At 42.8% G+C, this 15,542-nt stretch overlaps 1 protein-coding gene across 9 annotated transcripts in view; it reads left to right on the top strand.

Moving 5' to 3' along the window:
• NHSL1 (NHS like 1) overlaps nucleotides 1–15,542 on the top strand; it is a 183,901-nt gene that overhangs the window by 112,443 nt on the left and 55,916 nt on the right. The window contains exon 1 of one of the 9 annotated variants that reach the window (XM_088052590.1): nucleotides 13,842–14,325. The exons of the other annotated variants lie outside the window; for them this stretch is intronic. Coding sequence (XP_087908716.1) covers nucleotides 14,268–14,325 — 58 coding nt within the window. The 5' untranslated portion in view covers nucleotides 13,842–14,267. Of the gene's footprint in view, nucleotides 1–13,841; nucleotides 14,326–15,542 lie in introns of those variants that run through there. 9 annotated transcript variants of the gene reach the window in all.

Genomic DNA, 15,542 nt, shown 5'->3' with positions numbered 1-15,542 from the left:
AGGATTTTGAGAGTTTTTTCTTTCTTTTACAGATGCAGGAGCAAGCCAGTGGCAATTTCAGATTACATTTAATGTTTGTTAAACAGTAGCTTCAGTTATTGGGATTTTTTCTCAGTGTTTTGTTGCCTGCTAGCTCATGAAAGAATGCTTTCTTCCTCTTTATTCATATCTGTAAAGCTGAGACCTGTCTGTGTGATTTGTGTTTTGTGAAAATAATAACATTTGAAATAATAACTAAATCTATTTATAAATTAATAGGATGTTGTGAACCAAGTTGGCTATTTTATTATCCACTGTTTGCTATGGCTTTTTTCCAGGTTTCTCTTCAATAACGATGAGATTTAAATTTCCCAGTATAAGGATCTTATACTAAAAAAAAGATGCCAGAATCTTTGCAAACTGGGAGGATTCATTCTTTGCTTTCTCTTTTAGCAAAGTGTGAAACAAAGGCTGAATTGCTTTCCATCTCTGCAAATTCTGGGCTGTACAGGGCACTGAGCAAGCCTTTGTGGCCTTTCATGCCCTAAGTGACACAAGGACTCAGTCTATGTGATGAATGGCTGGGACAGCTACTTACAGAGCCTCCTGCAAATGACTGACCACCCTCATTCCCAGTTTTATCTGCTGTGTCCAGCTCATACCATAACAGCTGACATACTGGATTGCACCAGATAAAGCCAGGAGCTGGTTTGTTTTGAAAAGAAGAAGTAAATTTGGTATAATTTTTATTGCATGTCTAAAATATGGGGGAATTCTCTTCTCCCTCCCCCTTTTCTCTATATGTTTTTGATTTTTTGTCTTATGGCTGAGCTTTTTTGGAGGTTTTGTTCATTTGGCTGAAACAAGCTATGGTAATGTTGCAAAGCAGGGGAACTTCTCCATTTGGACAAACTTACTTTGGGTCTTGGATAAGTAACAGGTCTTCTGGTGCATGTATTGCATTTCTTACTCACTGTGCTGCACATTCTCTGCAAGTTCCATAGGAAATAAGCCTCCCTGCCTGTCCTTTTCTGGATGGTCCATGGAGGTCCAGCTCTCAGTCTCCTATGCCTTCTCATGCAGGAGTTACGTGGATGAAGGGAGGGATGTAGAAGAGCTTGGAATATGATGGGTCAAAAGATGTTAATGTTGGGTTGTTGTAAAACACTTAAGTGAATCACTAATATGAATATGAAGATCTTCCTGGGATTCCTTGCTGAAAGAAAACACTTGGCTAGCCTGACTGCTCACTGTTAGGTGTGAGTATCCTGAGCTTGCTGTTGCAAGGAGGTGCTGGTGGTGGACATTTCATTCTTCTCTGCCTGTGAGCAGACAAGAAGCCATGTCTAGTACTCAGGAGCACAAGGAAGAGGTGGTGAGGTTTTGGAATGGAGCTTATTAACACCACTCAAGTGCATCTGGAGGAGTGTAAAAACTAGTTCAGAGACATCTTTTGCGTAGTGTTCTTTGTGACTGGGGCAAGGAAGCATCTGCTGTAGTTAAGGAAGTAGAACAACATAAGTGCAAATCTACATGTGAAACAAGATAGGAAAGGCTGTGGCTGAGGATAGTGCTTAATGGTACACTGAGTAGGTTCTTCGGTGCTTAATTTGATGAAAGCTGCTGGGGTTTATGGATGCTGGGTACAGTATGTTCACAGGTCTTAATGCAAGCTGCTTGTGAAGCCAAGAAATGATTTTGGGATGTAAGAAAATCAGATCAGATTATAGAGGAAACATGGTAAGGAGAATGTGAAACTCCACAGAAAGGACACCCTTTAAAGGAAATGGTTATTAAAAGTCTGATAGATTTAATCAGATTCTTGGCCCTCTATCGTTTCCCTGCCCTAATCCAAGGACCCATCATTGACAAATGCCTGTGTTGCTTGATTTTCAAGATTTTTTCAAGACCTCTGCTTGGACACAGTTGTAGATCAGCTCTGCTTTTTTTAACCCATCCAGAGCCATGTGCTCCATCCTATGGGCTGTGATACTCAAAACGTGCTCATTCTCTGAAATACATCACTTCTCTCTTCCGCTCTCAGTTGCTTGTGCAAACATCTTGGGGATAAAGCTAACTTGCACTTTGCTGGCATTGGAGCTGGTAGCACATGAATCTAGCATTGTAGTGTTAATAAAAAAAGATACGCTTAAAATAATCCTAAATGCCAGTAGGCTTAGTGACATTTAAGCATGAGCGATGCTGTCAGGCCATCCGCAAACAAAAGCGGTACGTCTTAATTTGTCTAATTGCTCTCTACCGTGCAGGCCAGCTGCTGCTGTGAACAAAAGCAGTTGATCACACCATTTTATTAATTGCATATTAATTGCCACATTCATGTTAACCATATGGGAGACAGTGGAGTAGAGTGGAGGCTACTTAGTGATGGAAAAGAGAAAATGAACTGGCAGAGTGGTGTCTGCAGAGGACAAATCTTAGAATGATAGGGTGCCTGGAGCTTGTTGATGTGATCTGATTTTTACAATAAATCTGGGTTTTTTCACCCATCTAAATTACTGTATTTAAAAGTGAGAGGGACTTGAGTAGAAAGGATTGTGTCTTGCATGGCGACTGCACATTTGGGAAAATACTGCTGTGCAAGTTGGTATTGAATTTGTTTGGTTATTTGCAGAAGGCAGCCCTGCTGGCACGTGGCTGTCTTTCTTTGTCTGCCTGCTGTGCCAATGGATGCACCTGCGCTGCCCGGAATCACTCCTCATAGGAGCAAGGCTGGAGGATCCAAGAGGAGTACAAAACTTGCTGTGTTCTATATTTTATGCAGTTTTGCTCCAAATGCATAGTCTTTTTAGATAATGGTAGCAAGTCTTGAATAGAACTGGATTTCTTAGAGTGAAAAATAAAAACCTTGACATAGGTGGATTAATTGATATAAAACATCCTACAGCAAAAAGCAAACTGCACTGGCCTGGCCCAGTGTGTTTATCTGGCATTAGATTACCTAGTAGGATATTTAATGATACTTACTTTATCTTCTTGAAAGTACAACTTGAGAAAAATACATGCAACTTCTTTTTTTTCCTCTTACTTTTTTGCTGTGTGGAAGCAGCAGCCACTCTAAGCAGATGCGCAGCAGTTCTGTTTGGCAGCAGGTGCAGGCTGGAGTAGACATGAAGTGATTTCTGTCCTGTCACCCCCAGACTGACATTATCACGGTCTGTAGAGCATCTCCTTCAGCAGGCCTGTGGGGTGTCTGTCTCCTGACTCTGAGCAGCACTGTCCTGCAGGTGGGTATGTGCAGTAGTGACAAATTATGTGATACGTGCAAAGAAAGCTTACTGGACTGAGGCTTAAAAAAACTCCTCAAGGTCTACCTTGAGTTTATTTTCTCTGCCTTCCCCTTAATTTCTCTTTAGAAAGGAGAGCTAAGACCCATGCTACAGTTTGTAAGCCTAAGGGGCAGCAGGTAGGAGGAAGGCCCAAGGGCAGCTCTTTGCTTTCTTAGAAAAGAAAGGTCAAATAGAAATATGTCTACTATGAAAGGAAGTGCAGGACTGGACCTGGAATCTGCAGTGATTTAGAGAACTCGGTCTCTTGTCAGTCAATTAAATATTTCTGTTTGGCTTTTCTAAAATCAGTATTTCAATGTTAAAGGCTTAGTCCCACCAACAGATGACATTTTGCTCATATTTCCTTGTATCTCTCAAAAGAGCTGGGATTGAGAGAGATTGGCTAGTTAAAAAGAAAGGGAGAGGCTCAGAGCCTTTGTTTTAATTAACATATTGTTCCAAAAAAACTCCCTAAAAAGCATTTTTCAAACTCTACTGGAGGGTACAGAACGAGACACAAAGAGTTGCACTGTTACGAAATTACTAATAAGTAGTTGAGAGGTAGATTGGATGTGATCTATTCTAAGAACATGCAGTGCAAGTCAAACAGTAATGATGATGTTCTTAAGCCTAAGCAGAAATTGGGGAAGAGGGGTTGTTGTAGGTTTTTTTTTTAATAAGGAAAATGCTTTAGGTGGCTCATCCCAATTATGTCTCAATTGGTGCTGTAATACACGGCAGTGTGGAGTCTGGATTATAGAGATAAAGCATGATTGGAAAGGCACAGCTTGAATTTTGGATTGCAAGCAGTGCCTGCCATTACAGCAGTTACAGAAGCAGCGCCTGACATGAGCTGACCAGTTTTGACTTGGAGTCATTGGAAGCGAATAAATGTGAAACCCCACGATGCCATCTCTCCAGTCTCAGCATAAGGGTACTTAATCAGCCTCCTCGTGTCTTCTCTACTCGGGCAGGCAGGCTGGGGCCTGACAATTACTAATTTAAAGGCCGAATTCCCCAATGCACTGCTTGTGGCTGTTAGGCTGCAGCTGCTGGCATTTGCTTGGAAACTATCTCAGTGTACTGGGGACTGATTAGATTACCAGTGAGGCCTCATCCCACCAGCTGAGCATGAACTAATGTTGCTGGAGAAGATACAAAAAACTTGTAAATGCTGTGGTTGAAAGACAAATTACCTGTCTGTGGTAATCTTCCATGGCAATGCTCAGCTAGCCGCTCTGTGTGGGATCAGTGGCCATGTGCTGCTCATCCCAAAGGTCTCATCTCCTGCCTGACTGATGTCTGATTTGAGCCATGGTGACTGTGGGGTAACTTTTCCTCCTCTGGTTTAGTGCTGTTATTTGTTCATTGTCCTTCATGTGGTTTGACAAGGAATTTAAGAACAGTGACACTTCCCACACAAGGCTTGCAAAGCACATTTGTCATTGCCCAAAGGCATCAACAGAAGTTTATAAAACCATTTCTGTGCCGTTTTGTGATGTGTTCCGGGAAGGGCTAATTAAACTTAGCTGGGTAGCATCTCCAAAGCAGGTTTGGCACACCTTGTAACTGAATGGTCCCTCATAGTTGTTCTCAGCGCCTTCTAACCAATGTGGCCTCGTTCTGTTGGTCAGACATGATGCTATGGCTAGACCAGGAAGAGTGGGCTGCTGTTAGGGGGGAGCAAGCAGATCCCCAAGCAGATGCTGGTGGCAGTGTTAGGGTAAATAATTAATAACATTGAAGGAAAATACACTCCTTTATGTCCAGTAGCTGAAGGTGAGCAGTTTTTTTCCTGGGTGTGATGCTAAACTGTTTCTGATAGGTTTAAGTAATCCAAAGAGAAGAAAGATGATTACCCTGATTTAAAAAGGAGTATTTTCAAAGCTTTATAAGAATGCAGCATTTTAATTTATTTTTTTCCTGGAGCCAGGTGCGTGCTCTGTAGAGAATATTAGACATTGTGGATGTGTCAGGTACTTTTAATGGCTGTATTTTCAAGTATGTTCTTCAAACCGGCTTTAGTTGAAAAACAAAGACGTAAATTGAGTTTTGGTGCGCATCAGCTTAGACAATTCCTTATGTGATAAGCAGGGATCCTGTTAGGTAGAACTTGTGTCTAACTCAGGTGAGTTGAGATTGAAGTTTTTTAATGCTGCATCAAAGCATCCTAAATGGGTGCCAAAGTCAAGACTACTTGTGTCATTATCCATTGGAATGGGAAAAAGGAAGAGCCTTTTCATGCACATTGCATACCAATTTTGGGAAAATACTGCTGTGGTCTTATTGACTGATTTTCCTGAAGGTTTATTTTGATACATCATTTAAAGGTTTATCATTGATCATGGTCTCCTACCTCCTTTACGTTTAAATGGAATCTTACGCTCCAGGGATCAGCCCTGCCCTAGAGCTGGTGTAAAATTTCACACCTGATTCTTCCAAACTTCTAATACCATGCTTTTTCTCTTCTGAGTAACAAACAATGAAAATTACTCTCCTGTTTCAATTCTGTAATAGCACATATGTCAGTAATTAACAGTCTTCTGAACCAATCTGTACCCCAGGGTTGAATTTGGTATGTTGTGCACAGTGTTAAAATGCAGCTGCTGGGATACACAGTAGTTTTATCTATTACCTTGGGGTGGCAGGGTTGTTTGCTTAGTAGTAAACTACTGATATTTTTTTGCCTTGTTCTTACTGTTGTCTTAACAGCTACTGGAAAGTTTCAGGAATGAAACTTAGCTTATTTTCTGTATGGGAAAACCCATGGTATTTCTACACAGAAATTTATTTTTAGGGTCTGCTGGTTGTCTCTGTATTTATTTGTGGATTGTCTCCAGTTATGTGTTGGAAATCTGATTTGTTGTGTACCTCCTATTAGTGGGATAATGCATTCAGAAGCTCTTCCAAAAATAAATCTGTAGTTTTAATTTAAGTGGTGCTGATCTGAATTGTGGATGCATGCTTGCATTTCAGTTGTCTTCAAGTGAGAGTTCACCACTGGGAGCAAGTTACCCTGAAGATACGATGTCAGGTTACTCAGCCCATGGTCTGTTCAGAGCTGAAGTGACGGTGATGGTGCTATAGCTGTCTGCTTTCAAAGGTTTTCAGATACAAATAGTGAAAGTACTCAGAGAAATAATTTTAAAACTAGCCTCAGCTGTCTCAAGTTTTAGATTTACACTTCTTCAACTTCTACTTCAGCTCTTCCAACAAATGCAAAGTTTCTTGCAGTTTATATTTGGTGATTAGTGGAGAAACCAAAGATACCAAAAGAGACATTTTAGCAATTATGAATGGTGTCTTTAATTTTAAATAGTGTATGTTAAATCCCTTGCTGTGTTCCAGCTTTTCTGTTTTGTTGGTTTTATGAAGCACACAAGGATTAACACAGGAAGGAATAACTAGTTTTTCTAGAAAAGAAACAAGAAAAAATGTGGGTAACTGCAGTGGGGATCCTGAAGGAAAAGTAAGTCCTTTTCTCTCTGTCAGGAAATGGAGGAAGAAATTAAAGACCAAAAGCGGGAGGGGAAGGAATATGCATTTTTTAATATTTTGTGGATTACATTTTGATGAAGACTGTGATTCCTTTTGTTTGCCTATTGCCCACACATGCTTATTTATAGAAACCATTACCACAATGCTAAAGTACACAATAGACAATATGCTCAGTAGTGCTTTCTGAAGATGCTTGGTGGCAAGGCACCTTTATTACTTTATTACTTTATCACTCAAACTGTTAGATGCATTCTACTAGCTACCCAAAGAAACACCACTATTATTTAGTAATTAGTGCTGATCCACCTTGGCATGTTGTAAGGTTTGGGCCTCTAGATTGTGAATGTTTAATAAAAGATCTCTGAAACCTTTAATCAAACCAGTGCTAATAAAACTGTAGGTTGGTATTCATATTATAAATTTTGAAAGTTCAACCGGTTAACAGTATTAGTCCTTCAATTTGGTTTTACTGAGGACTTCCAGTAAGAAGATGCTGACCATACAAATATAATGCTAAAAATAGTTTTCAAAATCTGTTGGTATTTGATCATGGCTGAGATCCATATGCCCAAGGCCAGCCAAAGACATCTTCTGGAGATTCTGCAGGACAGATGTTGGTGCAGTCGTTCCCCTACAGGTTGCTGAATCCTGCAGTAACATAATTATTAGGTGAGTGTTACAGGAATTCAATGCCTTACTTTAGTTTGGAGACACTTATTTCAGGGCAGATTGTGTCTTTCATGGGAACACACCCAGGTTTTTAGATTTTGTCAAAAATCTTAGGGCTTTAGCAGCAATAACAAATGTCCATTTATTATTTGTGAGCCTTTGCTTTTACGCATCATTTTAGTATTGTGATGTGCAGATAACATTTTTCAGGTAAAGTTTTTGAAAGTTTCTAATGAACAACACTTCTTTTCAAGTTGCTGTGGAAGACAGTAAATGGGTGCTTGATACTTGATTTTTGGCATGAGCAGTTGTATGATTCTATGCAGGTTGGTATTGTCCAAGGAGCTTAACTTTTTTCTTTTATAGGTTGTAAAAGTTTTTAGGAAACTCGAGAATGTACTTGACTAATTTAATTTAAGAGAGTGTGCCTCCAAGCTTAAATGAGACCCACACAGAATTTATTGAGAGTCAGCAGAAAGACAAAAAAAAAAAAGAATTTGTAGCCCTTTATACCGGGATAATCCATATATAAATAACAGTATGCCAAAGAGCAGTGTTCGGCAGGGAAGCCAAGACAGGCTACAAAAATTCTTTCTGTGACCTTTAAATAAGTGAAAGGAGTAGGGAGCATGTCCCCTTCAGGGCACCCATAAGGAGAATGTAGACTGAGATTAGTGGAAAATGTCTGTTGGGTATTAGTGTGGATGCCCAAGAGCACAGCTGCCAAAGATGGAATTACAGGGAGATTGTTTGGGACATAAGTTCAGAAATGGAATTTTTGCACTCTGGTTTTGTTGGTTTTGCTCGTCGTCCTATAGGATGATTCTAATGAGTAGACTTGCAAACTTGTCTGCCTGGTATTTTTTCCGTCACTAATTCAGAAGAGAAGGATTTTCTGTTGTGCATTATTAGGGCAAGTAAGGGTTAAGATTTTGTAGACTAATTTACGTGCCCCAGCCAGTTTTGATCAGTTCTTTAGGATAAACCATAGCACAGGAGCATTCAGGTGGATTTGGAATTTAAATTGAGAATATTTCCCAGTGACATCCTAAACAGGGTATTATTCCTTAGGGAATGAGAAAAGTTCTTTGGGAGCTGAAGTTGCCTTAACTGGGGTTCAGAAATGGCCAAAGGAAAAAGGAGTGTGCCCTGCAATTTAAAATAAAATTGCACATTCACAAAACGTTTTCTGTTCTCTTGACTGCCATTACTGTGTGGGGAGATGCTCTAACCAAAAGAAACTGCTGCTTTGTCTGCCGGCAGCCCTGCCCAAATGCTGCCTTTTCTCTCTGCCGATGTGTTTGCATGATAGAGGATCCTGTGGAAAGATGTTTTGAATTGTTAAAGGAATGAATTAGCTTTATTGTGCTGTGACCTAAATAGGATCATCAGATCAATCAGTCTGCTGCTTTTCTGTCCTCTCTGGCTTAGGTTGTGTTGCTTCTCCTTCTCATCTTGCTCCCTCTTCTTCCTGCCCCCGCCGGGCAGCCCCTTTCCCAGAGCCTGCAGGCATAATCCTTTATGTTCTTGGATAAAGGAGGGCACAGCCGGGTACCCTCTTTTCAAGCAATACCTGCCCGGTAATAGCCTGCACAGGCCCGGGCTCAGCCCTGGCCCCCCTGCACCGGGGCACGGGTCCTTCCTGTGTGTTGCTGCGGTGCCTTTAGGATAAAACACTTTATTTTCTTTGTTCCCTGTTCCCTTCTCCCCTGTGCATTCTGCTCCTCCTCTTCCTCCCGATCCCAGGTTTAATGAATTGTAGTATCTCAGTAGCCGGGGCAGTATCGCGCTTCACCGAGGCTGAGGTTGCCTTGAAAGAGGCCATTGTGAGCGAGGGGAGCTGGAGACTGGAGGGCAGCTGAATGCGGTGCCGCCTGGGACGGCCTTTGTGGAGGGAGCACTTTTGTTCTCCTGAAAGATGCCGGGAGAGGGCGAGCCGGGATGGGATCTCAGGGAGGGAGAAACCCATTCTGACCATATATTATTGACTCCTGTGCTCTGCAAGGAGTCTGTTTAGGCACCAGCAAGTGGTTAACAGCGTGGGTGAACATGGCCACAACAGGCCCAAAGCTTGGGTGTGAGTTTGGAAAATACTTGAGGCGTTTGGCCTTTCTGATGTTTCTTCATGATAGAAGCCTCACCTAGAAGTAAAAGTGCGCCTTTCAAAGTTGGGTGGTCTTGGTCTGAGGGAGCCTTGTGACCTGCAGGAAGGGGTTTAATAGCCGTGCTCAGTTTCAGACTTGCCCTGCAGATGCCTGGGGAGAGGGTGCATGGGCGTCACTTCCATAGCTGCACCCCTCTGGACACCACAGCTGCTCAGAGGGGGTGGCTGGGGATGGCAGAGGAGCAATCCCGAGCATGTCCTACACAGACACATTCCTGCAGACATGCTGGAAACAACTGCCCTTCAACAGCTTCTTCCCTGCGAGCTGCTGTAGGGTGGCACAGTGGAAACTTATTTAGAGCAACCGAGTGACGTCTGTAAAAGCAAAGGCATCGATTTAATTGTTTTGAGTACATCTGCTTGTGAGCATTTCCACTTTCCCTTTTGTGCACTGAACAGAGACTTGAGAACAAGAGCTCTCACAATGCAGTTAGTTCCTAGCTCAGTTGGATGGTTTTACTTTTTCTTTCCTCTTAAAATGTCATAAATGCTACATGGTTGTTTAATGGAGGATTTTTCCATTGTCCAGGTAAAGTTGCTAAGGTGTGCCACTTGAAGTTTAGGTTTTGAGAGGATGGTACATTTTAGTAGTTTGACGCATCATTCCCTTAATGAACTTCATATATCGTGTGTTTGGCTTACCTCTCCTTCATGAAAATAAAATGGTAAAATTTGTTTTCATTTGTGGGAGGAAGCTGGAAAGAATTGCTTTAGCTAATCATCTGTTTTATTTGTTTGTTTGTTTGTTTTTTTAAACTTAAATACTTCCTAAATTCTGTACTGCTTATATGTACAAGCTTGTTATTAGGAAGAAAATGCAGATTCTCACTGATTCCAGTGTCCCTGTGGACAGCTGCCCCTTGGGGCTGCTGTTGGGCAGCTGTTCTGTGTGGTTTGGAACAACCCAGGAACTTCATTTTCAACATTTGCCTTTTGGTAAAGCTTCAGCTTTTTCAGTGGATTTTGTGCATTGGTGCTAAGGTTCAGAGCACTGCCTTGTGAATGGGGACTAGACACAAGAGCCCCACTCCCCCAGGGGCTGGCTGGAAATATTTCCGTGGAAGCTGAATATTTCCCGATTGTTTCACAGGCGCCGGTGTTTTATGGTGCTGTGAATGTGGAGGGGTGGCTGTCCCAGATGGCTGTCGTGGAGCAGGTCAGCTGGAAAGCCCCTCTAAAGAGGGATAGAGCAGGGAGGGGAGTGAAGGAATGGCTACAGCGTTTCAGGCATGCCATGTGCAAGCAGTTTATAATGCTTCTTCTCTTCTGCATGTATGTGGCCTCTACTAGAAAATTAGAATCAGTTTAACCACTCAGGGATTAAAACTATTATAGTTGAACTAAAAAAAGGGTTTTGCTAATGAGTTCGTTACACAGTTGTGATTTTGAGGATGCTGTTTGACACTGCAACTTAAGCTTCTTAGTTTCTTTGCTCCAGTCCCTGATTTTTTAGGAAGAAGATGCTTCTGAGCCAAACTTTGTGGCCAATCCCATAAGTATGAAGTGAAAATTAGCATTTATTGAACATCTTCTCCATGTTTTCTGTATTCCTTGTGATGTTCCTGATTCCTCTGTATTTCTGTGATCCTTGTGGCATTGAGTGTGATCCCTGCTTCTAAGGATGTAGTAATTCAGGTGGTGGGTTAATATTAACTTGTCTAAGGTGGAGTAGCAAGTGTGTCACAGAGCAAGGTCTCCCCAGTCTGCTACTTGACTCTGAGTCATTTGCATGTAGAGAACTGATACCACAGTGTGCACACCTACTATTCATGCTGGGTTTATCTAGCTTTAACAAGCTTTTAAATTTTCTATCAAGTTAATTTTAGGTGGATTTTTTTTTGTTCTTGTTGTTTGGTGGGGATTTTTGTGAGTTTGCTGGATTGGCAATGCTTGAGGCTGAAGTCCTTTATCTGTTTGTGTAGTAGCTACAATATAAATTTTCTCAAACTTCCCCATCTTTTCTTTCTCTTCTCAGTGTAGGGAGGCTAAATGCAGAGGAGTGCAGGCATTTAATGCTTTAAATTCTCAGAGAATTGCTGTTAGATGGCAGTCTCTTGAGACAGGAAAAGTGTTTACAAAAAGGTGGGTGAGACAACGTGATGAATTTTATGAAAGTCGGTAGGTTTGTCTTAGGTGGGGAAGAGGTTTTGTTTGTTGTTGGACTAGTGCAGACTCTCAGAAGTGCAGATAGGAATAGCCAGACGGTGTTTCCTTTGGGGTAGTTCCTCATGATAGCCATTTTTGATGTCTGACCTCTTTAACAGTGTGACCTGGGGGTAGGTGGAAGCAAGGTCGGGGCGGGGGATGAAAGGCACACATCAGTTTAGGTATTGTTTGTTTCTGGGTTTGAGTGTCTGCCTCCGTGCTGAGATCTGGAGTAGAGGATAGTGGTCAAGTGCTTGTGCTCAGGCAGGAGAAATGCTGCAGGGTGGGTTGAGCATCCACTAACAAAAAGCAGGCTGCACTTGGCACACATTGTAGCCCGCGGTGAAATGAAAATAATTCCGAGCCGCCCAAAGTACCCGGGATCATGTTGATTCACAGTGGCTTGACCGTGAAAAGGTAACAAAGTCTTACATCCCAGGGCTTGCAAAAACGCTTTTGAGGTTCCATAAAGACCTTTGGGAGAGTGTCTCACTTTCTCCATTGTTTATAGCTTGAAACTCTCTCCTTTCCCTGTGCTCCCCTTCCTACATGCCAAGGAAGAGGCACGTGTAGGAAGAGGCACTTCGTACATTCTAAAAAAGATCGACACCACACTAGAAAAGGAGTCACCATCTCCTTGGTTTGCTTTCAGATGGCAATGTAGCTGGAGTTAGAAACGGAGTCACTCTCTACTCACTTCCAGTGTGTGTCCCGCAAGCACGCATTTTATGGTTTGTGGATGTATAGGTAATGGTAAATGTCTGACAGGGGTATTACTGTGTATTTAATTCAAAACCAGCACAAAACAATCAGAGTTCAATGCCAGGGTCATTTTTTGTTTAAGGTACTTACACAAAAGTGTAAGTGCATTGATTTTGCATTGATGGAAATCATCGCAAAAAGCAGAGGTGCCTTCCTTGCTAATGCTGCCATGGCACCATGGTGTTCTGTGCCTTTGGCAGAGCTGAGCCAGTCAAAATGCCTCTTGGACCAGAAGCTGCTGGAGAAACCTGCTGCTCATGGTAGTTTAGATGTCAAGCCCATGTTGCAATTGCAAAATCTCTGGATTTGGAAAATACTGATAAAATGTTGATGATACTGTGTTCAGACAATGATGAACATATTTCTTTTACAGCCTGCTCTATGCAGTGCAAACACAGTGCAGTGCAAACAGTCTCAACTGTTTGGTGAAACTTAGAGGTTCCTGTGGAGCATCTGCTTTTTACATACCGTGCTCCAGAAGCTGGATCCTGCTGCAGCTTTGGGGTCAGCCTGAGCCTCCCGCTGCTGGCATTTTTCTTTTTCCTGAGGAAAAAAACCCTTTTCATTGTTAACCCGAGGGGGTTTCCTGAGCTTTCTTTGTGAGGGAGGGCTTGCTTCTTGAGCCTGAACATTTGTGCGAAGGGCATGCCCTGCTGAGTGCATTCATTTGGTGCTTAGAATTTTCTCTTTAACTTCTGCAAAATTGCAGTTCATTCCTAGTATGGATGGCTGTGGACCTCTGTACAGATACATTTTTTTTTTTTAAGACACGAGGATATAATGCGCATCTCAAAAAGCTGGGCTATTTCATCTCCGTGCATAGGTTTCATTTGATGAATAACAGAATCTCTATTAGCCAGAAATAACTCGATTTTGTTTCCATGTATCTGGTCTGAGATGACGCTAATAAGAATAAATTAGGAGTGTAACTGAATAAAATTCAATATGTAAAATTAGTGTGCTGATGTCTCAGGCAATGGCACTGACTACGGGGGCAGCAGTGGGACTGGAAGGTGAGGCAAAGCAGAGCCGAGACTGCAAGTTGCAGCCAGCTAAGGCGCAGCTCTGGATCCTTAATAAAGTGGGAGCAAGAGGGTGGAAATAAAAAAAACAAACAAAAATGGGGTGATGGGGGAAGGATGGGAGCGGTGGGAAGCAGAGCATCCTGATTAGCACAAAAATGCAGCACTCATTTGCAACTGGAAGGAGGCCGGGGCTGCCCGGCCCCCCGGCGGCGGCGGCGGCACCGGGGAGGTGCGGCGGGAGGGGCGGGGGCAGGGAAGGTGCCGGGATCTCCTGCTGCTCCGCCGGCACAGCCGGCTGGAGACATGGGAAGGAGAACAAGCACCTGCTTACTCGGGACTCTCTGGAGCAGCCAAACTTGGGGAGCGGAGGAAAGGAGGAGGACAAGAGCGGAGTGACTGCTGTGGACAGCAAGAAAGCCTTTTTCGTCCTGCGCAAACGAGAATAACAGCTGGGGCGCTTTTTTCTCCTGTTTGGCTTGTTGGAAGTGGCTGTTTTCAACTCGCAGGGTTACGTGCGAGGAGGAGAAAGTCAGGCTAAAGAATTGTAAATTATTTCATCTATCAGAAAGATCTAGACATATTTAAAGTGATTTCAGGGAAAAAAAAAAAAAAGCAGAGGGGAGAAACGTGAAGAAATTTGGTGTGCAGTTTGTACAGGTTCAGTCTGGCAGTCACCTTTCTGCAGCTCCTCCTTTCTATGGGATTTCAGCTCCAGGATAGCAGTTCAGCACCTTGAAAATGGTGGTTTTCATCAACACAAAGCTTAAATCTCTCATGAAACTTTTCAAGAGAAAGAGTAAGTATAGCTGTGTGTGCTCACTGTCCTTACAGGAGGCAGTCCAGTTCTAAAGGAAAGCGCAGGTCCCTTCGGCTTCACTTCTGCTTCCTGCAGCCTCTTTTTAAACTTATCTCACTCTTTCAGTCTTATTATCATTGTGGAGTGTGTGGAGGCGGACTAGCGAAGGTCTTCAGGACCTCTGCTTTGGGACACTGGGGCTTTGGTGGAAGTGCTTTGTCACGGTGATTTTGAAGGAGCCAAAGTTCTTGGTGTGAAATGGGCAGCTCGGTGACAAGGCAGGGTGTGCCGGTGTGTCCTGGTGATGGTTTGTCAGACATCTGTCTCTGTTTATGCAAATATGGGCTTGTGTTGCTGAGGTATCTACATAAAGTTTGTTCTGAGTCAGGGTTTGTTTTTAAAGATATTCTGGTTTCAGAGTGGCTTTTAAAATCGTGTTGATCTTCCTTTAAGTCACGAAGGACAGACAGATCACGCTAGAGAGAGTAGCTGGCAAATGTGCATACACCACTTCTCTTGACTAGTTTTGATGACCATTATTGCTCTGACGAGCAGTGAACCTTAATTTTGGTATGGCACGGCTGCAGCCAGACAGTGGGCTTGGCGGCAGGTGTTTCCCTCCTCCTCTTTTTCCTCCAGCCTTACCCCACTCCCTATCCGCCGGTTCAGCCAGGGAATGGCGTGGGTGCCTTTCATTGACTTTAAGTGTCACATTTTCTTTTAGATAGAGGGGGTTGATGCTGTAACCACGTAGGTGATGACTTCCCGGTTTTTTGTGATTTAACTTTGACTGCTGGTTAGCAAGAGCGGGAAGAGTGGGCACAGGCTCAGTCTGCCTTGTTGCAACCAGTATGTCTTGGCAGAGGGGGTGGGATGCAGGACCAAGACACAGATATGAGGACACCTATTGAAAGTTCTTTAAAATCCTTTTTCGAGGTCTGAAACTTACCTAAAATACGTGAGGGGAGGCAGATAAGAACCTCCTCCTCCACTTCAAGTCCTTTTAGGAGAGAACAGCATTGAGCATTAGGCTGTAGCTGTGTTTTGAAGTAAGAGGCATAGCTAATTTTCCTTACGAATACCAGTTGTTTCCATCTGAAATGATCCCAGCAGATGCACAGTAGTGTTAAGGAAAGGGTAATTACTCAGATGACAGGAGGCTGTTGCATTGTTTTTGCTTCTCAGTTTCTACATACCTCCTTTTCTACTGCAAGGGC

This window comes from Pseudopodoces humilis, chromosome 3, assembly GCF_049639895.1.
Source record: "Pseudopodoces humilis isolate 2021_Gansu_Grassland_sample_001 chromosome 3, ASM4963989v1, whole genome shotgun sequence".
Classification (NCBI taxonomy): domain Eukaryota; kingdom Metazoa; phylum Chordata; class Aves; order Passeriformes; family Paridae; genus Pseudopodoces; species Pseudopodoces humilis.
Note: the sequence above shows the minus strand (reverse complement) of the source record. Positions and strands in the feature narration are given on the sequence as shown.